Source organism: Fusarium oxysporum, chromosome 1 (assembly GCF_000149955.1).
Source record: "Fusarium oxysporum f. sp. lycopersici 4287 chromosome 1, whole genome shotgun sequence".
NCBI lineage: Eukaryota > Fungi > Ascomycota > Sordariomycetes > Hypocreales > Nectriaceae > Fusarium > Fusarium oxysporum.
In genome coordinates, this window is record NC_030986.1 from 6,768,094 (window position 1) to 6,792,408 (window position 24,315).

General features: G+C 46.5%; 8 protein-coding genes across 9 annotated transcripts; 2 read left to right on the forward strand and 6 right to left on the reverse strand.

Annotated features, from left to right (window-relative positions):
* Positions 1-1,491: 1,491 nt before the first annotated feature.
* On the reverse strand, positions 1,492-2,649 carry FOXG_22012 (uncharacterized protein; the record flags this gene model as incomplete). The annotated part of the gene is made up of 1 exon (XM_018402393.1): positions 1,492-2,649. One exon carries the CDS (start codon positions 2,647-2,649, stop codon positions 1,492-1,494), a length of 1,158 nt encoding a protein of 385 aa, XP_018255741.1.
* Positions 2,650-4,113: 1,464 nt separating this feature from the next.
* On the reverse strand, positions 4,114-5,583 carry FOXG_15161 (uncharacterized protein; the record flags this gene model as incomplete). The annotated part of the gene is made up of 1 exon (XM_018395230.1): positions 4,114-5,583. One exon carries the CDS (start codon positions 5,581-5,583, stop codon positions 4,114-4,116), a length of 1,470 nt encoding a protein of 489 aa, XP_018255742.1.
* An 83-nt stretch (positions 5,584-5,666) lies between these two features.
* FOXG_22013 (uncharacterized protein) lies at positions 5,667-7,368 on the reverse strand. The gene is made up of 2 exons (XM_018402394.1): positions 6,322-7,368; positions 5,667-6,270 (listed from the first exon to the last, which is right to left on the reverse strand). The coding sequence occupies exons 1-2, from the start codon at positions 7,324-7,326 to the stop codon at positions 6,040-6,042; spliced, it is 1,236 nt and encodes a 411-aa protein (XP_018255743.1). The 5' UTR covers positions 7,327-7,368; the 3' UTR covers positions 5,667-6,039.
* A 150-nt stretch (positions 7,369-7,518) lies between these two features.
* FOXG_15162 (uncharacterized protein) lies at positions 7,519-9,149 on the forward strand. Of its 2 annotated transcripts, XM_018395232.1 has the most exons (3): positions 7,541-7,754; positions 7,817-8,586; positions 8,650-9,149. In XM_018395232.1, exons 1-3 carry the CDS (start codon positions 7,692-7,694, stop codon positions 8,945-8,947), a joined length of 1,131 nt encoding a protein of 376 aa, XP_018255745.1. In that variant the 5' UTR covers positions 7,541-7,691; the 3' UTR covers positions 8,948-9,149. The 2 variants fall into 2 exon arrangements, with proteins under 2 accessions (XP_018255744.1, XP_018255745.1); XM_018395231.1 differs by having other exon boundaries at positions 7,519-8,586.
* Positions 9,150-10,129: 980 nt separating this feature from the next.
* On the reverse strand, positions 10,130-10,963 carry FOXG_22014 (3-oxoacyl-[acyl-carrier protein] reductase; the record flags this gene model as incomplete). The annotated part of the gene is made up of 1 exon (XM_018402395.1): positions 10,130-10,963. The coding sequence occupies one exon, from the start codon at positions 10,961-10,963 to the stop codon at positions 10,130-10,132; it is 834 nt and encodes a 277-aa protein (XP_018255746.1).
* A 1,889-nt stretch (positions 10,964-12,852) lies between these two features.
* FOXG_15163 (uncharacterized protein) lies at positions 12,853-14,376 on the reverse strand. Its single transcript, XM_018395233.1, has one exon. The coding sequence runs from the start codon at positions 14,169-14,171 to the stop codon at positions 13,071-13,073; it is 1,101 nt and encodes a 366-aa protein (XP_018255747.1). The 5' UTR covers positions 14,172-14,376; the 3' UTR covers positions 12,853-13,070.
* A 1,167-nt stretch (positions 14,377-15,543) lies between these two features.
* FOXG_15164 (uncharacterized protein) lies at positions 15,544-16,316 on the reverse strand (the record flags this gene model as incomplete). Its single annotated transcript, XM_018395234.1, has 2 exons — positions 15,544-16,125; positions 16,242-16,316. The coding sequence occupies 2 exons, from the start codon at positions 16,314-16,316 to the stop codon at positions 15,544-15,546; spliced, it is 657 nt and encodes a 218-aa protein (XP_018255748.1).
* Positions 16,317-19,543: 3,227 nt separating this feature from the next.
* On the forward strand, positions 19,544-19,918 carry FOXG_15165 (uncharacterized protein; the record flags this gene model as incomplete). Its single annotated transcript, XM_018395235.1, has 2 exons — positions 19,544-19,631; positions 19,683-19,918. 2 exons carry the CDS (start codon positions 19,544-19,546, stop codon positions 19,916-19,918), a joined length of 324 nt encoding a protein of 107 aa, XP_018255749.1.
* Positions 19,919-24,315: the final 4,397 nt, after the last annotated feature.

Below are 24,315 nucleotides of genomic sequence, written 5' to 3' on the forward strand. Positions count from 1 at the left end.
GCTCAAATCAGGCCGAGATGATTTTGCGAGTCTTGCTCCCTTCCTCGATTTTCCAGTTTCTCGAAGGACCTCGAACCATCTACTACCTTCCCGAGAAGGAAAGAACCGTTGACAGGCGACGCCCTCGATCCATGGTAACTCAGCAGACGGCTCCAGACCTGATATTGGCCTTCCTCTGTCTCGTGGGTTTTTCCAAAGGTGCTCCTTTGTACAATGGAGCCGCATCTTTTGGGCTTGGCGGAACATACAGCCACATTTCCGACACTTTAGTCCGTCCAATCTCGGTGCAGCAAGGCAAGAAATTGGTTCAATCGGTATGCGTGGTAGTCGAAGCTTAGCTTGGTCTTGGAGAAGATTCGGGATTGCTTTGACCTGCTCTACCAACCTGCGCCGACGCCCCAGAGCAATGTTGTTGTGTTTTGTCCTGAGGTGCGCGTTGACTTCGTTGGGTAGGGTTGCAAATCCGCATAACTTGCACACTAGAAGTTGATATTCTGGAATAATAACGAATGGGTAGATTGGGCTGGACGATTGAGACTGCTTACTAGGGTCCATTGTCCTCACTAGCAAGAAACTTGTTATACTGCAATTACGCATATGCTTCCCTATATCTCGGTCTTGGTTAAGAGGAAGATCTCTATAACCTATTTAAGAAGATTACACTGTAAATTACGCGTACTCGCGCCTTCTCATCAACTACGCGTCTTGTGATTAATTTAATTGACCCTGGTCTAAATGAAGTCTACCCCCTGCAAAATTCAAGCCTACTCCCTGTTGGGTGGGTCTAGAAATTAAATTCTACCCCCTTGTAAAAATCAATTCTACCCTGGGTTGTTTGGCATAAAACAAATGAATTTTACTTAGAATTGATTTTGGTATGGTGCACTAGGCTTCTTGTTCATCGACATCCTGCTAGGCTATTTCCCAAAGCTCACCGATGCCTCTTCTACTTGTGAACAGTCGCCCGTTCTCGGTCTCTCGAGCTACTTGTGCTTCGATGCGATCAGGCTCTGCTTTGTCCCAGTCTGAATAAGCCACTTTCTATTCTTTGGTCCATTCTCTTAGGCTCGTTGAGGTTGCGCAGCACCTCCCCATCTGCTTATAATCAAGACACCAGCTGTAGATTGCTTTTGGATATGCTAAAGGCAGGCCCATTGCTTTTCTATACTGGCGGTTACCTAGTGAGGTTCCCGGTGGCTGGGCCTTATACCAATCATCTCCTGACGTGGCGTATCTCTGGTGGATTGCTCTTGGATAATCGTACTTCAGCCGCGTTGTTGAATCTGGAACTGGATCTTGCAAGTGTAAGGATGATGATACTGACGGTCCGATAGCGGAAAAAATCATACCACATATGGAAACTGGGACGGGACCCGTCCGCCTATTAGCCGCCTATCCTGTCATGTTACCAGCACGACTGCGCACAGTAGTAGGAAAACTGAGATACCATGAATAACTATTTATTAATACTCACCCTCTATTCCTAATTAGCTATGTCCCTGAATATAAGAAAAGAGGTGGTCCTAAAACTTGCGGGGTTGGCGCGGTAAGATCATTATATGCCAAAGCTCCCATTGTTCCTACCACACTTGACATGCCTGCAAACCAAGACGAAACAAATGCTGAGGCAATATAACTCTCGTAAACAAGTAAGGGAGGGAATAGAGTGGCTCCGGCTATCGTTGTAACAGCACAAGCAGCGCCACTGACCCAGCATCCCAAAAACGCTTTCATTCCATTATCCATGACCTTGTTGTTGATATCAGGTAAAACTCCAATATCTTGGAAGATGAGTCTGTCGCGAGCCAAAGCAGGATTGAGCCAGACCAGCGGATGACCTCTGTATATATCGCCCTTAACGACCAGAGGATGGAGGCTGTCGTGGAAAATGATCGGATCGTCGATTACAAACGTTTCGAAGGACGGCACTAAGAGATGAAATATCGCATCCTTCCCATGTGTCACCGTTTCCATAAGAGTCTTCCTGTTTGACCACATGAGATTGCAAATGGTACCCAAGTCATCATGGTATCCTCCGAAGCGCGACCCAAGAGGTTGCTCGCGATTTCTCTCGGTGAATCTTGCGTGCCAGGTTGTATTGCCTGGAGTCCAGACATAGAATAAATGCATTCCGTCTTGGAAGTGAGATTTTTCGATCTCCATCAATACAAGGCGGTGAATATGAGAACCAAGACCGCCTTCGCCCCAGCCTTGGACATTTCCAATGGTTTGGATAGACAGCTCTCCTTTGATTGCGTCCAAAGCAGTGCCTATACGATTAATCGCATCAATACCCTTTTTGACAGCAAGGGTAATACCGGTGAAAGCTGCACCTGCAAATGCGTTCATGTACCGCAAGTCCGAGTTAAAGGCGCCACTGATAACGGACACATTCTTTGGGCGTACGAGATTGACGAGCCGCGGGAGTTCCTTCGAAAACTTTTCGTATGCCTCGCGCCGCTCGGCTTCGGAAGCCCGGACTGTATAGTCGGTGTAGATGGACGAAGCAGCCGCTAGCGTGGCAGGAATGCTGCCCCCGAAGTAAGGGCCAAGGATGCGAATTAATTTCTCAGCGCCATGCTTAGAAAGGATCTCCCTCGCCGCATTTGGACCCAAGCTGCTGAAATTGCCCAATCCGTCTTGAGTCATCTTCGACACTCGTCGGAGTTATTAAGCTTTGCAATACGATACTATTGACTAGATCAGTTACTATCGTGAAGAAAGGCAATAAAGGTAATTAAGGAGAGAGATGAAAAGTGTATTGAGCCTGGGGGACGCTCGCGAGGGGTTAATGCCCAACGTTGCCTAACTGAATTGAATTAATTTGATTTGATAGTGTCCTACGCGGTTGTAGTTATCTAAGAGACTATGCCCGGTTAACGGGGTCCGGCGGACAGCCGAAGCCCCGCGGATCAGTACTACTGCAACACGACATAGTCCTACATACCAAAATCAACTTTAGTAGTCACTCGATAGGGGAGCACGATAATCAGGACCGGGGGTAGAGTTGGTTTTTGCCAGGGGTAGAGTTTATTTAAGCAAGGAGTAGATTTGTAGAGTTGAATTTATGATTTGCCATGAATCTTGCCATCTAATGAGGCGCATCATACGCGATGAACGCTAGCACGCGTCGCATAAAGTAGGAGCTCGTTATCCCTTTAAGCGGCACAGCCCTTCAGGAGGTCACTTGCCCGGCGGCCAATACATGGGCACCTAGGTGCCCATGTATTGGCCGCCCATCGTCATATGTACCTTATGTAGAATTGTAGGAGGGGTAATTTTGCACTAACTAAAAATGGATGGATTTTGCCCGCGAAATTCAGTAATTGGCTGAATGGAGGCCCCATATATCCACTAGATTCTAATTGGCTGTAATACTAGGGGTCGACGACAAGGTGAACATTTTCTAAGAAGGATATCTAGACAATAAGCAATAAGAAGTAAGAAGAAAATAGATATACCAAATCTTAAGCTATTATATTTTATATTTACTTGGTGATAGTAAGTTTTATATTATATCTAATGTCTAGTTTGAGGGGGCTAATAAACGATGTTAAGAATCTGATACTGAGAATTGTATAAGAATCCGTCCGCAAACTCGGCTCGGCCTTTGTCACGATAGGAAACTGCTTTGTTAGTCCTAGCTGTTTTTGACGCTCGGCCCAGATCGTAGGGTTCTGCTAGCCTTTTGTTGCAGATCTCATGAGCCATAACGGCGTTTATACCAGAAGATTCCTCTCGAGAACGAAGGCAATACTCTCGATGATATCGTCTACTCCATTCTTGCCAAATATCCGATAAGCGGCGATACATTTCCAGAAGTTCCGGTTGGAGTCTTTCTGGAAGAGCTCGATTGATAGCATATGTTGTCAGGAGCATGCGAGGATGATGGCCAGCTCCGGCCGCAAACATGCGCATTGGATCAGCTGCACTAGCAGGGTAGTAGAAATTTGTGTTCTCAACGAGCTTTGCTTGGTACCTCTTCGCGATTGCCAAAGCAGCTTGTCTGTACAGCGATAATGTCCAAGGCGTGTTTACGCGTGTTTACACGCCTAAGTAATGCGCCCGCAGACTGTCGATCGAAATGAGAAAACATAAGTCACCATAGTATGGTCATGTGGGAATAGACAGGATATAAACAAACACGTGAGAAATAAACAGGGGGTACGCGACAATTAGGGGTACACGACAATTAGGAATAGAAGAGTAGGGCTTGCCACGGAATTGAGACGTGCGAAGCTTGTTTATCAGCATCTCCCGTGCATCTGATAGCTTGTTCTCAGGCTTTTGTAAGAAAGACCAGCCGGCCTTTCGACAATTCAGATCATCCCCGACGATATCAAGATTGAAATTCGGCTTTAAGCCCAGCATCATTTCTTCGACCTGCTCCTCGACCAGTGCTATGGCCTTATGGTAAGTCTTGCAGAAGTCGGAGAGTTTTACTTCTTTGTCATTGCCCACCACAAACGACCGGCCGTCAGGAGCCCAGGAGAGGTTACCGGGCATGCCCTCCTGTCTCACAATAGGCTTGGAAAACGCCTTCAGTTCAATGAGTTCTCCGAAAGGTGTGTAGCAGCCTCGTACAAGATATCTTTGACGGATTGCTTCGAGCCGCTCTGGTTGGGAGTGGTATTGATCTCGGGATGGCCAGTGGTACGCAAGGGTAGTGTAGCTATATAGAGGAAGAGCATACTCCAAAAAGAGTGCACGTCCAACCCACATAAGTGCCGCTAGCCCGCCTGTAGAGTTGTGAGCTGGGTAATAAGACATGGACTGTCTTTGAATCCCCATAACAGCAGTATAATATATAATAACAGAAGACGACATGTCTCCAGCGGGGTCCTGATGTGTCCAGAACATCATTGAGAGCTGGAACAAAGCTTCTGATAACTCCAGCCAAGGCCTGGATGGTAAGAGGAATTCGGACTGATACTGTGAGCTATCATCTATTCCAATGCTCGCGTCTTCTTCAAAATCTGTCTCCCCATCGCTCTCATCACTGCTTGCCTGACTTAATTCATCGTCCTCAACAGGTTGCCTGCGGGAGTGGCCTTGCTCACGACTCGGAAGTTGACTCGCAAGAAATAAGATGTAATGCATCATCTTTTCTTCTTTCAGTCCCAGTTTGAAATTGTAGAGCTGTTGACGCTGTCGTTCCTTGAATCCCAAAACCCGAAAGACGAAGCATATTAATCGCTTCCAGACGGAAATATATCTTTTTAAGCACAACACAGCTCGGAATGGATGTGGCCAAAAGTCATTTCTCGAATACGTATTGAGCCAGCAGCGAGATGTGTATGACGTGCGGGCCATTGTAGCCATCACACGATTGAACATGATATCAACACCCTGTAGTAAGATGCGAAGCTGAGCTTCGGCCTCAGCAGAGCTTTCGACCGAACTTCCCTTCCATTTGCCAAGCAGATAATGTTGGCCTTGGACGAAGTCGGGCTGTTGTGCTGTTGTGCTGATAACTTCGAGTGATCGATTACGGAATAGGTCAGGCCAGCGAGTATGTCGGAGCCATGGTGTCGTCTCGTTGGGGTCGATAACTCCGGCACGGCTATGGGGACTGCTCCCCATGTGTAATTCTGGCGTTTCCATCCCGTCTCGCAACTCAAGACTTAGTCTTCATTCACTGCAAGTTGCCTTTGGAGAACATTGAGGGCTATTCTCTCTACCAAGTTTGGACCTGTCCTAAAAGCGCGCGTCAAAGACGCGCTGTTCGCGTGGAATTCCGTAATCAAACTTTAATTATATTACATATATTACATACGTTGCGAAGCTTTGAGCTACCACCTCAAACTCTATAAGAACCGTCCAGGGTTAGGACCAGAGCACCAATGAGATGATAAAGCGCCCCTGCCATCGCTGAAAGTGGAGTCGCGGCAGTCTCGCCAAGTAGCCCCTTTCAAGTGAAAGAGGAAAACAGGGATAACGGCCCAATCAAGACGCGTCAAAGTCCTTTTTCACTTGAATTTGGAGCTCGAATAATGATGTAGGCTAAGGTGACTGCTAGAGCAAATAGAGTAAGGTTGCTTAAGCATCATCTTTGCAAAGAGTTTGGTCAGAAGTTCCAAAGATCTTATCCAACATCTCCGTAGTTGCGGAAGCAGGTAAGAGGGGTACCTCAGAGTACGATATGATCACCGGATCAGCATGGAATGCTTGTAACGGATAGTCGAACTTGTTTAGAAATGACTCTGGGAAACGAGCAGTAAATGCCCAAAGGCGTGTTAATTCACAGGTGCTCGTGGCTAACACATGAACCTGACGCGAGAGGGTTTAGTAACGGAAGCTACATTCAGGTAATAAACTGACCTGCGTGAAAGAGGCTATAGGGTCTGTTGTATGTGACAATTTCGTCCTTGAGTCTAGCTCAGGAGTGGAAGTTGATGCCTCTGTAGCGTTGTGCATTGGACAAGACCTCCGTTTCTCCTGTGCTAAAGCCACCAGGACAGCCAAAATGAAGGGATCATGTTGTTGCGTAACAGGCTGTATTTGGCGTAACTTGGCTTCGAGAATCGCTTTCACGGGCTCGTTATTAGGCCATATCTGAAACAGTCTGCGATAAGCCGTCGTGTAGACTGTGTCGACTCGAAGTGATGCGATGTGGTCAAAATCGAGATAAGCCACGACGGTGTGGGAACGTAAGAATACATCCACTTGAAGCGATACTTCCTCATGCGGGCCAAACCGGAGTAGCACAGCATCATCCTCACGGGAATTTGGACCCGTTTGGTGGCGAAAACCGTAGGCAGCCATCAGGTCTTCGATAGCCCAACACCGGAGTTTGTCGTTGTTGGAATGCGATCGTAACGATGCTAAAGCGTTTTTGATATTTCGAGATTGTGCATTTCTCTGAGTCCGCAAGCTCTTCTGTAAATTTCTATTGGTGACGTCGGTCAAAGGAACCCTCGCCACCTGGCTCTGATCAACAAATTGACAGGCGAGGAAATCAAGGTGCTGTGAAGTCCATCGCAACGGATGAACGTACAGACGTTGTCGGTGCCATCGAATCAGATCTTGTAGAGACAATGTCGAGGGTCTTAGGTTTAAGAAAGACGTGACATGCTCTTCACCCGCATTATCATTCCCCTTGGGAACTTGAGATGGCACTTGGAAGCCGCGTGGAATTCGTGGGCGGTCGTTGCAGGAAGCATGTCTTTGTTTTGGAGGATTTGGAAGAGAGCATTCGGCTTTTCTCTTCCTCGTTTGGGTAAACGAGAGCGCGTCTACACTATCCGGTAGATGAACATCCTTCTTCGCGGGGATAGTAGAGCCCGTAGCGGTCTGACGTTGTGTTGATCGTGTCGGCACTGCCATATTTGAACAAGGATGAAGACGCGTCCGAATGCGCGACAGGCTTGCAAAGGCTAAAAATATCGCTTCTGTCACAAGCGGGGCGATGCATTAGTCAGTGAGCCTTCGATGTCTTACCAATTTTGTGATTGGCCAGGCTAACTCCAACGACGTGCGGGGTCCTGGTCGTGCTGTACTGTTCGTCCTCGCAAGGAAGAAAAAGTAAGGCTTTTTTGATACTTTCTTGTACACTCGATTTAGTAAATATAGCTGCGGTGCACAAGAGCCCTATAATCATAGCTTTACGAACTTTATAGTCACCGATCGCTTAATCATGCCGAACCATCTATACACTCCTCGCTCCCCCGAAGATCACCAAGCTATCTCTGATGCACATGGGGGATTGCGTGTGTTTTGGCAACTTAAGCCTGATGAGCTTCGAAGCTCTGCAAGTAAGTGGAATGTTCGGCATCTTATCGCTTATCGTCTCTTAATAAATCCTTTGGAATGGAAGACGTTGCCATGTCTCAATGATCATAACGAGTCCTGCTCTCTTTGCAATCCGGGGCTTACTCATCAAAACCTTGATTGGCAAATCGCGCAGTCTCTCGTGGGTTCCAATCCGAATGGCATAACAGCCAAATCCGATAGCGAGCTCTTGAGCTTGCCGCTTGGTCAGTTCTGGGTAGATCTCGCTCGTGCGATTCGGCACGACCGAGATGTCGAACCAAGACTACACCCTCATCGGGATAGAAGAACGGTACAAAAAGAAGGATACCAGAACTCGTCAACTGTAATTCACGGCTCGTCCTCGCCTACGATACCTTCCTCATCGGAATATGAATTCGAGATGGGTTTAGAAAGAGAGGACATAGACAAGGATGAACACGACGAACGGCGGACAAGACCCGAAGAAGTCACTATCAGACTTGTGATAAGTTTTTTAGAACACGCACTTCTCCGATGTCTGCTCCAACATAATTTGCGCGACACAGAGGTACGGCCCAGAGTCGAGCGCAGAAAGGTTGAATACAGGCTCGGCAATCTCATTACCATTAAAGCCGAAGACGATGGGGGAATATGCAAAATGCGAAAAAGATATGGATTCTGGGAGGTAGAGCATCCTTATCACGCTTTGCTCGAAGCAAAGAGGGTCTTCAAAGATATTGAGTTCAATGAGAAGGAGAACAAGCACATCCCCGTGCTCTCAAACGAATATCTAGCGCAGTATCTCGGCGAGGCTATTATCACATGGGGAAGTAATCAACAACTCTTGGGAAACGGGTACTCCCTCTCCCCTAGATTACTCCGAAGGTTCTACTACTGATGAACATTTGTGTCGTACAGGATATTTGTCATTGCTGCCGTTGGGACTTTTATCCGATTCATTCGTTACGAATTCGGTCGCAACTATGCTGAATATCTCAATGCGATGACGCTGAGTGGACAACTGGATATTATATCTGATCCAGGAAAAGACACATTTGTGCATATGCATGGAACCAGATGGTTCAATGTTCAATCTGGCGAGGGAAGACGATGTGCACTTTGTTGTCTTCTCGCTTTGCACCGGTGGTTTGACTCTGGAGTGGAGGACGATAGCGATTTTGATACCGATGCTATGGAGTCGGTTAATGGAGGCTGACGCGCCATTTTGATTTGATGCTGGTTGATCTCTTCGTACATTTGAGCCAATAGAAATCTATAGACGGAGGGCCTCATCATGAGAATCGCTCATCTTGAATGATCAGCCCCACTAACTGTATAGCCTCACAATGGCTTCACTCCCACTACGTCATCGGTTATTTCAGCTGCATAGGCTTGAGAATCTGAGCTGCATTGGGGGCGGCTTCCCAATGATCAAGAAAGCCACAATTTGCCATGGAGGTCACAAAAACACAAGCTTATTGAAGCGGGTATTACTGGCGAGAATGGCCCAATTTACATGTAACGAATGGTAGCTCTAGCTGTGCTTTGACTTCGCATGGGCTAGTAAGACCTTTTCGCCGATAGAGCGAAGACCGCAGTTTTTACCGGCCGAACCCTTATATACCGTATGGTTTAGGTGAGGCGGCGAGCCGTTTGGTCACAGTGCAAGTGTCTTTGGGTTTGAAAGATTGAGAGAATAGATTAGTAGCTTTAAACCACGGCGGGCAGACTTAGGTATATGATGCTTATCGCCTAGGTGACGCGGCGTGCGCGTAGGGTTAATGGCGAAGCCATATTTGATGCAAATTATTGCTGGCTCTGGCGAATTGTAGTACAAGCCGAACTCTCGAGCTTTTAGAGCTGACACGGCCGCAATGTGATAATAGCATCCGTGTATGTCGCGAGACCTGTCATATTGATAAAGTTGAGAAGGCACCAAGAGGATCGGATACCCTCAAAGAAGTCACATTTAGCCAAGAACAAAGGGAGAGATTGATCGTTGCTCTCTTTCTATCGACATAACGGAAATTACTACACGCTCTGAAGTCTAAGAGCGCGGTCGTCTACATGGTTGGCACGGGCCTTCGTGGAAGAAACGCGGCGCATTTCGCGTTCTCGGTTTTACAGGCCCAAATGGAAATGCGGCGCATTTCCAGAGGGGAAATTCGGGGTAAGAAAATGGAGATTCTGATTGGTGCAGAAGTGGAAATGCGGCGCATTTCTGGTCTACATGCTTGAGTAGGGTAGTAGTGAAGGTCAAAGTAGCTTTTCAGATATTGCGATATCCAATTGAGTAGATTTGAACTAGAGATGAACATTTTCGATTTGTTTTTGAAACCCATGTCCACTCTCCCCAATGGCTACTACTACTTCCTACTGCAACGTTGCCAACCACGCGTTAGTATGTCGAAGGAAAAAGACATAAAGAACCCCCATCACCAACTATAATACTCCCGTTTAGATATCCTCCGGCAGCACCAGCCATATAGAGTATCACCCCCGCCATGTCCCCCTCGCCTCCACCCCTCGTGATAGGAATGATATCCCGCGAGAATGACCCATCCACTAGACCCTTCCCCTCAACACCTTGTGATTTGTAAAATGACGATGTCATATCAGTGTAATATAAGCCTGGAGCAATCCCGTTGACACGAATGTTATCCTGAACGAGGTTTGTGGCGAGAAGCTTAACCATATGGTTTACGGCCGCCTTAGACAAGTGATACGCAATATTCTCGGTAGTCGGTACGAAGCGGCTAAAGCCTGCTACCGAACTGGTAATAATGATCTGGGGCCTGGGAGGGGATATAGTGCTTTGGTCAGAGGCTGATCGCTTTCTGTTCGCAGCCTCAAGCATTGGCAGGAAGGCCAAGATGGTGTAAAACGCTCCAGTGACATTAACGTGAGCAACATTTGTGAAGTCCTCCATAGACATTGACCATAGGAAATCGCGGAGTTCAGAAAAACTAGGCAAAGATCCATCTGGCCTAGGCTCGGAACTTTTGTAGGGTCGCCCAGTTGTCCCGCTGTTCGCGACCAGCAGGTCAACGTGATCCGTCTGTGAGGCAACAAAGCTGTAGGCGGCTTGGAGAGACTCGCTAGACGTCACGTCTCCCACGACAGGAATAATGGAACCGCTAGGAGCGGAAGCGGCTGTCTCTTGAAGACGCTCCTCTCGTCGGCCGATGATAAAGACCTTGGAGGCGCCGTTGGCGGCGAGGGCGTGTGCCATCATGCGACCGATACCTAAGACTATCAGTCCCTAATTCAAACCCTAATAACGTTATGTATTCCATTCTACTGTCCTTAGAATATAGGAGATGAGGGGAAATGACGGAAACAGATTCACTATTTCAGTTCCTCCTTTGCAACTAAATAGCGGTATTCAAGCCGGCATATAATCTTGCGGATAAACAGAATTCCCAAACTTACCACTTCCACCTCCAGTAATAACTGCTACTAGCCCCTTTACTGAGAATAGTTTCGAAATTTCGAGATTCTCCATAGTTAATAAGGAGGGTTTTTAATGCAATAAGCACCTTAGAGCTTGGGGACTTAGAAAGGCAGACTAAAATCGAGATAGATGATTTAATACTTTCTTCGTTCTAAGGGATAATAAAGTATGAAAGTGTGTCCCGTTAAAATATAAGGTTGAGGAAGATCCACGGATCAAAACTGTTTTATAAATGAGACAGTTCTCACGGGTGAATAGCTCTAGCTTAGAATTGCTAGGCCCTCACCCGGCTTTGCCATCTTAGTTAGAGCCTTTTGCATCGGGCGAAGCAGCCATCAACTCTTCATATGTCATAATGAAATACTTACGGAATATACTAGTTAGTGGGGCTTCAGTAGAATGATAGACCGTTATCACATGTTTCGAGTTTTGAAAACCATTTATGTTACTTCTCATGGTATGAGCTTCCATGACCTACTTATTAACACCGAACTATAAAAGAACTCCGTGGATGACTCTCGGGAAGTTTCATGCTACTAAATCCATTCGCGTCACAAAATGGTAAGTGGAGTTAGTGACATGCAGCTTATGCAAATGTAGCGTCATACGCAAAAGCTAGTTTTGGACTTCTCTTCCTCCTCGTAAACATCTGTTTTTTTAGTTGCTCCCCGGCTCGGAATATTGTTGAAACCAAGCCGAGCCGTTGAATCTATCCCCGCTCCTGCCAAAAGGCCTCAACTTTGTCTCTACGACTTTCACCAACGCGTAACAACACCCAAAAAGGGACAAACGATGCTTTATAACATAGATCTACTTAAGCATGTTAATATGAAATGGAACGCGCTCCTTGTTATAGACTAATAGCAATTCATACTCTTCCACACCTTATTAAGCTCTCTGATAATCCTGTTATGATAGAGAGAGCTTGCAACTAATTTAAGGTTTTGTGCTTATACTTATCCTCGCACGCATGTCGGCCAATATGAATGAATAGCCCCATACTCATTAGTCAGGCGACGCGACAATAGCAACATGGCTGAATATGCCTTGGCTTACCGGCATGTGCGGGTTAAGTGAAACTTCCCACTCTAGGCCATCACCTGCCAGCAACATCCGATTAGTAGGTGTCGCAGGATAGGCATGATCTTCATGGCCTCAGGAAACAACTGCGTTACTAATCTAGCTATATGCTTTATTTAACTCTGTGGGATGGAGTACCCCACACTCAGAACAATCAATCAACACATTTTGCTGCTGCTCATCACATTCACTTTAACCCTTTAAGCACGCTCAGTGCGACAGTAGGACAGTAGGACTAGGGTGTGACAAGAAGATTCAGAGATGTTATGCGTGCACGGACCAGTATCAATGGTAATTCGACGAAATACAAAGGACACGACGCGTGCACGGGCCAGATTTGTTGTATTTCGTCGAATTACCACCACGACTGCGTACAGTAGGCTGAGCCTGTCCCCCGTGAGATGGGTAAGGATAAACAATTTTCAGACGCCACGCAAATCGGAGTAATACGAGCTTCCGAGACATGTCCATCACATGCATCATAGCAAAGAGCGCTATCCCTACCATCTACCGCCAAGTTTAACTTTTCGCGATCGAGAGATTTATTCTCAAGAGCTCACCCAGATCGAAGATATGTTGATGCAACAGAGAGGCTTTGCAGAGTTTGGAGAGATTCGCAAGATGATATATGAGTATTTGATGTCTCTTCAACGACCGATCCAAAGGATAGGATATTAGAACAATTACAATGCCACGGAAAAGTCCACCTAATACTGGAGCAGTGACGAGCGATTAGGGTATTTCAATGATATTATGTGTGTCTGCGCGGTCTCTTTCCAGTTCACTGCTTCTCATACTGTTTTACTCAATCACTCACTCTCCGGAGTGCAGACAGAAGCCTTCTAATCTCTCCCATCGTTGTCCTCTCCTTTTGGCCTAGCCACTGACATCCTTCTTGCTCCAAATGCTTCAGCATCGTCTTCCACGCTGGTGACTGGCACGTTCGTCTGTCCAGGCGGTCATCTGGCCGCGGTCCGTCCTCTATATTGAGCCACTCATTGTCCACGTCATTGAGGTCCTGGGCTATCTCCACGGCCAAGACCTCGCGGTCAGGCCTTCCCGTCCGCCACCCCATGAACGCCTTGTCGAGAATGAGGACTTTGCTGTAGTGCCCGATAGCCTCTATACGACCCTTAATGTCCACATCTGGCGGCAACATGTTCATGCTGATCGTACCCCTACTGATGAAATCTTTCGTCTCATCACCCGAAATCGCCGACCGCACCAAGATGGATGTCCACCAGAGCAGCGGGTTCTTCCGCGCCGTCACAGACTCATCGGTTATGAGTTTGGTGAGGAACCCCTGGATCGCGTCCTTTGGGTCATCGTCGTCCGCGAAAAAATCCGAGCCCGGCGCCACTGCCAGACTGATATCGACAATATCTTCTTCCAGCTCTTCGTCTAATTGCAATCCCATATCCTCTAGGCTCTCTCTGCCATTGTCGATAGTCCATACCAGGAAGCATATCATGCTTGTCCACATAGACTGGTATCTCCTCCTCTTGTCCAAGTCCCAGATGGCCGCGAGCGATTCGAATGGTCTGGCATCAGGCCCTTCTGCGGCCCGATTGATCGTCCGTCGTGCCTTCACAGGCCAGCGCTCAGACAACCCTTCAAGCCCATCCATTTTTTCCCAAAATGCTCCCTTGATCGCTTCACGCTTCTTAGCAGCCGGGCCTTGGACGAATCGGCGGGATGCACCAGAACCCGTGATTTTCGTTTTTGTGGCCTTGAGGAACTGCTCCCAGTTCTGGACAATCGCAACCCACATGTCCTGGTCTTTTCCTGGCGCAAGGAAACCAACGGACTGGAGCCACTCTTCACAAAGGGGCCGCTCCTCGTCTTTGATAGGTGAAACGTTATCGGACACGTCTAGCAGTATCCGTGTCGGTCGAGCTGCGGCCATGGTGTCGGATTAACCCTTGCTTTTGCTGCTACCTTTTAATGCTCTTTTATCTTAACTTTAGGGCAGAAGACTAAAAGGCAGAAGATAGTAATAAATGGATGGTTAGAGCGGAAAGTGGGAGTGGTGGAGCAGTAAAGTGAAAGGAAGGAGCGCACAGATAAAAAATGGATAAACAAGAGGTTGTTTTTGTTGAACCTGGTTACCGTTCCATTGTGCACGGACAGAAAGTGTAGAATCAAGGTGATTTTTTGGGAAAACGTCGGAAAATCTCGGGTTTGTCTGGGTTGGCACGGCTTAGCTTTTTGGAAAGCTGCGCTAGGCCCTATATGGATTAGCGGCGATACGCTTCTGAAAATGGATGGATCTTGACCACAAAATTCATGATTGGCTGAGTGACGGCCCCACATATCCAAAAACGGCCATATTTTGACCACTAAATTCTGATTGGCTGCAAAGCTTGGGGCAGACGACGTGGTCAGCAACTTCCAAGACAAATATACCAACAACAAGCTAGAAGGTCTTATAAAAATATAAATAAGTTGAGTCTAAAGGCTATAGTGTATGTATTTGTATAATGGTAATAGGTTTTATACTACATTTAGTGTCCAGTCTGAGTGGGGAAAAAATCGATGTCTGATCTGCTCTATCTGGTTCAGACTAGAGCTCGATTTCGCGGAGCGAAGAAAACCGAAAGCCTCGTCAGGGGGTTTATATTCGCTCGGTGCCGGAAAAGTCATGATTCAAAGAGCCAGCAAAAATGGGGATAGGCGGACTGTTAAATCAAGCTAACGTACGAGTTGAAACGAGAATTGGTCATATACTGAGGATTTGTACGAGTTTTATAGTCCGCTCCTTGACGTAGCTCTTTACTCAAACCCCCAGTATCACCGAAGGGGGCCTGCCCGTATTCCGCAGTGTGCCATCTCATGTCAATACAGGATGCTAGACCAATAACGAATTGCTACCTCAAGCTGCCCCTTAACATAAATTTGACATCAATTCTTCGATTAACTGATAAGCCTATGTAACGATGGCAAGGTACGTTGCAATCATGATTTCGCTTGAACTAGAACTAATGCTCACAACTTCAATGCGTTCATTCGATACAGCATAAAAGACTACTGCAGTAGTCAAGTATCATGGAACGAGGTGTTTCATGACTGATGTAACGTCTGGGGATGCCGTAAGGCGTAAAGCGTCCCATTCGAGGCGTGAGACGTACCAAACCAATGCTGCTTGCTTACGTGACGCTGCGTGATTAGGTCCGGTTGCAGGTTAGCCGATGTTACAATGGCTGGCATTGATGCGGGCGCCTCGAATATAGCAGGTCCATTTCGAACGTAGCTTCCCATTTTAAGCCTCTTCGTACGTTCTACGTCACAATGTCAGCTTCATCCCCAAAAGCCTGCCCAAACCTGTCCACACTAGCTTGCCAGCCTCGTTCCATGAACTGAGACATGAACATCGGAGATTTCATCGCCTTATAAGCCCCCTCTTTCTCCTTCATGACCTCGGCTCTCTCGGCCTCAAGCTGATCGAGCCACCTGTTCACCGACTGAATCTCACTTTCGGTCTTGGAAAGTTCGGCTGAACTCTTACGCAACTGACTGTTGACGATAATATACACCTTTTGGTATTCAATGACAGTCTTTTTTCGCTCGTCTAGGAATGCACGAAGTTTGTTGTCTCCTGGGTGTTTCTTATAGACACCTTCCAAGTCTCTGACGATTTCTTCCTCGGTGGCTGTTGATTCCTCGACATCGATGAGACATTCCTGGGCCTTTTCCAGGTCTTTCGCTAGCTTATCTTTGCTAGAATAGAGACTGCGCCTAACAGCGCCAAGTCCGCGGTGTTCATCGTTAATAGATGTTAGGAGCTGCTCGAGCCTCTCGATTTGTGGCTTTAAACTAGTCAAGGCGGCCTTCAGGCTTTCTGTGAACTCATTTCCAGAGGGCTGTAGAATAGTTAGCTTATAAGAGGTAAAGCTATGTTTGGATCATCCTTACTAGACGTGCATTCCAATCTATGGACCCAGAGGTTTCGGACAGTTGAGATTGGCTGCGAGCTTACTTGTGGTTGGTCTAAATGTAGATTTAGGCTGGCCGCATCATCGGGTGGCTTGTCGACTTGGATCTCAATGGTCATATTTTTTGACGGGTGATCTTGTTGTAGGAAAGTACAATTTTGGTTTCCCACGGTCATCCTGTGGTCTTGACTTTGCTTATCACCCTCATCTACACGCCGATTCTCAGGAAGGCCTAACGCTATGATCTCATCCGCGGGTTCAGAGTTTGTGACGTTACGATTGAGAGACGGCCTACCGCGTTTGCGCGCTGATGATAGATTCGGAGTCATAATAAGTGATTAAGAATATCTCCAAATTAAATTTGCCCATAAAGGCGGATGAGACTCTGTGTGGCGAAAATGAGCTGGTAAGAATCAATACTGTAATATATTTACATTGAATTAGGTAAATAGTGACACGGTTTACCTACGTCACGTGCTTAGATGAGTTTCCTAGCGCGCCAGAACAAGACTGGCGGCACTGGAAGCACCGCGTTATCCATCTTAGTGCACTCAACTGACTGTTAAAAACACCTGGGCTACGCTTCTTTCATAAGCTTAAGAAAAAATGTGCTTATCTTGGATGATTCCTTTTCCTTGTCTAATACTCTCGGTTTGTTAACCTAAAATAATTTCTACTATTTACTGCGTTTGCTGAACGCCAAACATGCCCCATAATCATATCTCTAGCGCTCTGGAGAACCCGTGTTAGTCTGCTATGATACCTCTTGTATGAACCAACACGTCTCCGTGTCCAACGACACCACGACTAACAGCACTTTATAAGAGCACAACAAATCTTCCGGCAGATGAGGTTCAACCTCGACTAGATTATAGACCGAGATGACGAGCCTGAGCCCGAGTCCGAGGCTGAACAAGTTCTCCTCCCGTCATCTCCACGCGATGTTACTGCATATGTAGAGCTTCAGGCTCAACAACGATGCCGTGCCAGATCCACCGAACTTGCACTCAACTTACTGACCCATTGGTCTCAATCATCAAGTCCATATTCATGTTAATGTGCCGAGCCGGAAAGCACTTACACTCTCTAGGAATACGTCGAACACATCAGTCGTTCTCTCCCTCCCTGATGTCGAAAGGGCTCCACATAGTGCTAAATTACACAGCATCTGGCCCGTGTGTGCATCGAGCTTCTTCAAAATTTGTGCAAGATCAATTTTGACCCCTTTCATCCAATCCCTTTGGATCAAACCTCTGTTGGTACCTCGAAGCTGCTCCCTCGTTCTCAAAAGGATTCTGATTGCGTAAGTAATGCGCCTGCAGACTGTCGATCGAAATGAGAAAACATAAGTCACCATAGTATGGCCACATGGGAATAGACGGGAGATAAACAAACACGTGAGAAATAAACAGGGGTAGTCGACAATTAGGGGTACACGACAATTAGGAATAGAAGAGTAGGGATGTTATGTTTATCTCTCAGATGATTGGTAGGATGGGACCCATTGGGGGAGATAGCGTGTTTGCAGTTGTCATCAAAGCAGATTAGTAGTCGCGCCTCAGGATGAACCCATAAGGAGAGCGACTCAAGAAATTCATAAGGCGATTGTTGTACCCCTGCAGTTGGGGCGATAGGTGACGATTCCATTGTATTGGCCCTTTTTGTGCTGTTATATACTGTTATTGCTTCTATATTATATCCTTTTATCATACAATATCTTGAGCCTGGAGCAGTAGGCGAAAGGGTAGAACGAGGTAGGAATGGAATAAAAGTGGGAAGTCAGAAGCACGGATAAAAAGGAGGTAAACAACAGGTTACTTTTATTGAACTTGGTTACCATATCAATGTGCACGACAAAAAGTATAGAAGCTACAGGTGATTTTACGGCAAAACGCCGGGGAAATTTGTAGTCGCCTAGGTTGGCACGGACAAAAATTAGACAATGCGGCGCGATTTGAATGAACATTCGTACAGTAGGCTGGTAAGCTAGATTTAAGCTTGCCTCGATGTAATGAATTGATGCATCTACTGAAAATGCATTTTATCGACAAAAACCTATGGGTGACCTGAATCCGTTTGGGTTAAATGGATTCAGGTCGTCTGTTCATTAGCGCCTTTTTTTTTACTATGGGAGTGCAAATGGATTCAGAGCTGTATCCGCCTCGCAGCTAGGATAGCGCCTTTTTATTTTGTATAGGTTTTTCTATGAACTCTACTACAATTCATTGCACCCATCGCGGGAAGACTGGGTGGCTGGTTGATACAATCTAACGCTGACGGGTGCACCCCACTAGTACTCTCCACATAAGTGATATTTCCGAGATCCCCGAGAGACTTCAATACTAATTTCGATTTTCCCCTCTCACAAGATCTGCAAGTCTTAAGACAATAATTAGCTTGTGCCATATCAGGAAGCTGCAAAAAACAAGAATAAAAGTAGCAGATAAAGATTTACAAGACATTCAGACCTAATACCGTAATGTCTACCTAATTACCTAACGGGCTTTTCACTTCGCATGAGAACTGCAGGATGTGGCGCCAAAAGTTGTGAAGCCCAGACTCTCACAAAGCCATTCCCAACTAAAGTTTGTCATCTTTTGCTCGTGCGGTTCCCGGACCATAAGCACGGCAAGAGATTACTACAATTTGCCGAAGTGGATGAGCTGGAAATCTAGGCAGACTAGAAATGTCAAAGGTCCTCAAGCAGGTTGTTGTATCAAAGGCGAGACAAACAACTAGGGAAAGTAGTATACATGCCAGCTAGATTGGAATTGGAGCTTTGATAATGGAGACTGGCGAATTTCGCAGAAGATTCCGGTAAGGAGGAGACAATCCCATGAGTATCTAATTAATCTACTCGGTGTGTTATTTGTTGCCGTTCGGGTACGTAGAGTTCCTCGCACTTTGTTAGTTTTTCAGCCGTATCTACATTGGAACTCGTAAAGGTGGACTGGGATAACTGTAAGATCTGCACGGCCTCGTGCCACATCTTTGACTGAAGTAGAATAGGGTGGCGCATGCACTGGCGTAGAGATTATGAAATAGCAACGCCTCTTACCTCCACTTACGTTCTGTAACATGCTACTCGGCTGAAGGCCTCAATCTCAACGGCAGGCTCACCCTCTATCGCAACGCTCAAACTCGATACGCCTGACGGCTTTCCAAACAAGGATTGAGCGAGATCAGGTTTGGCTGTATCTCTCAAATATAAATACCGCCTTTCTCTCCGTCTCATGATTTTTAGCAGCACCATCATTCATCTATTCAAACTTCACATTTACCTGACCTTCAACCACAAAATTCTGCTCCAATACAAATTTCCATATCCGGAACACACATAGCCGCCATGAAGTTCAACCTAGCAACTGTTGGATTCCTCCTCCTCGGCTCTACCATTGCCTCCCCTCAGCCACTTTCCGAGCCTGACATTGAGGGTATGTTTACTCACTCAAATAATACTTGTATATGCAGCTAATATCTAATAGTCCGAGGCCAGAAGTCCTGCTCAAGCTGCACGGACATTAAAACCTGTTACAACACACATGGCTGCTACTGGGAGCCAAAGTACGAGTGTGTTGACAAGAAGGATGCGCCTGGTCCAGGAAACCGATGTTCTGCGCCAAGCAGAGCGCACAACAAGGAACATTGTGAGAAGCATAAGTTTTGCAAATGGCACTGCCCCGATCCACGAAAGGGCACGTGCAAGAACCGATCCTATTAAGTATCAATTACAAAGTGGCAGGGGAGCCGTGACCAAACAATCCTTTGATAACCCATGTTGTCTATGCATGGGAGCCAAATTTCGACAGAGTCTTATGTACTGGGGAATCTCTGGTTCCATTACCTTCATTATATTTAGCTTAAAACAACCCTGAGTCATTACCGTCAAGGTAGGATAATTCAATATGAAATGAAATTGGCACATACATAAACGGGAAATGCAGCTGCTATATTCGTTGTCAATGGCCAAGAAGGGCTTCGACTAAGGCGTATGGGTCGATAGAAAGAACATTGGAGTCCTAGGATGCGGAGTCCGGGACAAAAAATCGGATGTCACCCATATTGTTTGACGATAGAAAGAGTAATATAAGGTGATTGAGAGTATTGAAGAAATTTAGCAAGTGGCCAGGCGAAGAACACGTTACTGTGTGTCGTGAACAAAATGTCAAGAAGTGCCATTGCAAAGGGTTTTATACCTTTCATCAACACACGACTTGCAATATTACTTGGTTTTTGGTCGTTCTCGCACTTCTGGGGATGATTCACGACTGCGTCAACATCAACCTAAATCTGCACACTTCTACCACCGTCGTCAAGTTCCGTAACGGTCTCGCATCATCGACTGCAGATGCCCTTTGCGGGGAAACTTTCAAATCGTGGCATACATTTCCGGTCAAGAAGGTAAACTTTGCTTATGCTGAAGTCTGGGCCCAACTATGTTACCTTGGGAACAATGTCATCGTTACGACGTGTGCTTCCACAAGGTAAAACCATCCTATCAGTGTTGACGCAGAGTTGATGTTAGATGAAGGTTTGATATTCAGCCCAATGCTGGGAGTGGCATAATTAACTTTAGATGTTGCGCGCAACATGTGGACCTAACATTGGTAGTCTAATAAAGTTTCGTAACAGACCCGGCGGATAGCAGCGGATATGTGCTCCCAACAAATTCGGATCTGCATTTGCGAAGCTTAATGCAGAGTATCATGAGTAAACTACAACATCAGACGGAAGTTGAATTAACTGGCCCAGTTTCAACGTGCGCATTGGTTCTGACCCAATAAGTCCTTGAAGTATCAGATCTATGACGTGCTTTTATACTTCAGAACCCTGGGGGGCGCGTTAAGAAGTTGGTCAGTCAAGAGATGGTAAAGGGCACTTTGTGTGAATTGGCTTCTAGCGTCAAGCTTAGGTGCGATAGCCGAAGCAAAGCATGAGATCCCTCACAGAACTATTGGAGTGTGGATTGCTACAGGGCGGGTAATATTGGAGGCAGTGGAGATAAAATGTGCCAAGGACGAGGCTTTTCTCGAGCGTCTCGAGCAAGTGACATGGCGCTTTTGACTTTGCGTTGAGGCATGATAAATACTTCCGTAAGAAGTGACGCAGAACCGCATCAGCGCCGTTACAGGGATTGTTTACTCCGCATTGAATGCCTTTATGGACACAGTAGAAACCGGACTAGTTGCGTCAGGCAGATGCTAAACTCACCAGAGAACACATTCAAACCATGCAATGGCTAGATAGATAGGGCACGTTGGCCTAGAGCAACTTCTTCCTAATAGAGCCCCACCCTCTTTCATACAGATAGAGAATCCAGGTACGGCAAATGGCAAGCTCACGGGCATAAGGGAGGACGCTGATCCCCGGAAAACTCATCAAGGACTAAGCCATTTTTAGCGACACCATCATGGTGTCGTAAGAGACATTCATTGACAGCGACATGTTGACAAGTGGATTTGATCCCCGCTTTCTCGCTACTTCAGTAATTGTAGTTTACCATGTCCTGGACTGAAGTCTATCTTCAATTGTGGAAAGCCTACTGTCCCAGTTACCACTGGTAATGGCCCCAAAACCACGTTTTGTGGCCCGTGCACACGGCCTACTTCCAGGGGTGGTCAATAGGCGGACAGGTACCCGTCCTTCTAAAATGGGTCGGCCCGTTCTACTGGTGAAGACGAGACCGGCTAACCGGAGACCGAGCTACCAGTCAGAGAGTTGTCTTAGCACTATAACTTACATAAGTTATAGCTATTAAGCGATGACTAAGCTATATCTTTTTTTTTGGCTCCCACTGGAACGGCGCCCGTGCCTAGTGACCTTTCTGTAAGAAACTGAATATGCATAGACAAGTCGGTGGAGTTTGCTGAACGGTCCAGGCATACAAAATGGTTACATTACTTCGTATCGCAAGCCACAATGACGAATTTTCGAATCACCCTATCCTTCTATTGTAAATTGTCGTGTACCCCAAATTGTCGTCTAACCCCACCCCCCGCGGCTCAGTTTCATGTGACTGTATATCTCCCCGATCTATTGCCATATTGAACGAACCTTATTCTCACAACATTCGCTATTCTCACGTGGGCAGAATCAAAAAAGGAAACATGCAAGAAACTGCAAGATGTACTCAGCATTGCGGAGAAGTAGCTGTTCCTTATGCACTTCTTGCTGGCTTAATGGCCTCCAAGCGGTCTGTTGACGACTGATTTGTAGGATTCGACGTTTCGAGTTGAACGTTGACGCCAAGCCTTCCCCTGAGCCTTGCAATATGGCACATAGAAGAAAATATACCTGCTCGCAGTGACCGGGAATAAAGAACGGAACAGTTGAACTGAATCAAGATCAATGCGATTCCCTCGCAGCGTATTTTAGTTGAAGACAGGAATTCTTCTATGATGACTTGATGGAGGGGAATGCGACAGTAAGAGTTGTTGGGGATGCTGATATCTTCACCCCATAGGAGAGAGTGTGTTCCTAATGTTTATGGCAGTTCCCCCCACTTTAGCCTCATTTCCCCAACGACCTGATGTGGTCGATTTCCGAAGGAGTGGGATATAGACCGCACAAGGATTCCCTTTCTCCCGGAAGAGATAAGCGTCACTGAAGAATCATATGGCATTCAACCATGAATATCACATTAGAGCGTTTGAAGACGTGATTATCCTGGCCTCGTGACCAGGTTTTAGTAAGACTTAAATGTAACTTACTCTAACATGGATTTAGAAACATTTCAAACGGCCGCTATGCTCCCTTATTCAGTGGCCTCTGCCCGGCCAGTTCTAATATCACCGCTTACTAGACGCGGATCGGGGCTATCTATCAATATAGCACTTCGAGGGCTTCGAGACTCATTCTGGGAATTTTAATGACAGTGGTTGTCGTTAGCACTTAATATCAGAAAGAAGGAAACATCGTACTGTCATCATCATCTCAGGATCCCCATTCATTCGGATATACAAGTTTCTGAACGGACCAAGAAACAGCATAGGCTCTCTTCCACTGTGCCGCCTCCTCCTTACTAGCAGGTGCCTTATTCTTCCGTGCGTTCTCATTCCTGGGTTTGACGTATTCGCTGGATGGAGTCGAAGGATGTGGCAGCAAATCATCCATAGGCATCCCAGCATCTGCCGTCTAGTACCACATCCAGGGTCAGCGTGGAAACGACTCAATTGCGCCTAGGAAGACCACACCAGACAGAAGTCGCACCGGGTACCAAACATCGATACAATATTAGGGCACTTGACAGAGCCCTCTTCGTGGTCAATACTCTAGACTTGAGCCAGGAATGGAAGCTTACATAGTAATGCGCACAGGGGCTGGTCATCTTAAGGAAAATACCATCGATCAAAGATAGATTAGTTGTATGTTGGCTCCCCAACGGTACGAAGATGAAAGGTGTAAAAAGGATTAGAAAGAATGAGGTCAAAAATCCGCAGGGCCAGGAGGTTGAACCTTTCTAACGCAGCCTTCAGCGCAACACGGCTGCAGGGATAAAATACCATCTATAAGTTAATCAACGACCCAGCAGCTGGAGTAGATGTCATTCTGATGGCAAAATTCGCCAGCCCGTGCTGTCACGTGTGCGATTGGTTTGGCTGTATCTGGTAGGCAATTTCAAGCGTTCAGCTATTTGATATGGTAGGCGCTGGTTTCAGAAAGTTTGCCATTGCCATGTCATATCGTTGGAAAGCGGTATGAGTGACACCTTGGTGACCAAATCGTGCATGTGGAAAGTCCAATGCATCCTGGCTCATACTTGGTTAGCAACAGGTAGGTGGCTCAAGAGGCTTACATGCTAAATTCATCCATTACTGCGCAGCCGATACCGCATTATGCCTACTATGCGAGTCCCGATACCTTCAACTAGGTCTATAATGTCGCGATTTGGTTATTCCTGGCTTATCGAGGGCATATCCAAGATCCTTGGTGGCATAGTCTAAACGTCTTTGCTTTACTGTACTATTTCTGTGATTGTTCACTCTGAAATACCTATGAGGGGCGGGCGCGCATAGACTGAGGCACGGACCGCAACGGTCATTCCGCAAAAAAATAATCTTCTCGCAGGTGAATCAACCTTATTGGTTGAGTATTCCTGAGCCATTAGGGATGCGGCTG

Bases quoted from the DNA above. Each gene is read 5' to 3' on its own strand.
- FOXG_15163 (XM_018395233.1), bottom strand. From the start codon at position 14,171: ATGGCCGCAGCTCGACCGACACGGATACTGCTAGACGTGTCCGATAAC.
- FOXG_15162 (XM_018395231.1), top strand. From the start codon at position 7,637: ATGCCGAACCATCTATACACTCCTCGCTCCCCCGAAGATCACCAAGCT. The intron at 8,587-8,649 runs GTACTCCCTCTC...TGTGTCGTACAG, and splicing joins CAACAACTCTTGGGAAACGG to GATATTTGTCATTGCTGCCG.
- FOXG_22013 (XM_018402394.1), bottom strand. From the start codon at position 7,326: ATGGCAGTGCCGACACGATCAACACAACGTCAGACCGCTACGGGCTCT. The intron at 6,271-6,321 runs GTCAGTTTATTA...CTCTCGCGTCAG, and splicing joins CTATAGCCTCTTTCACGCAG to GTTCATGTGTTAGCCACGAG.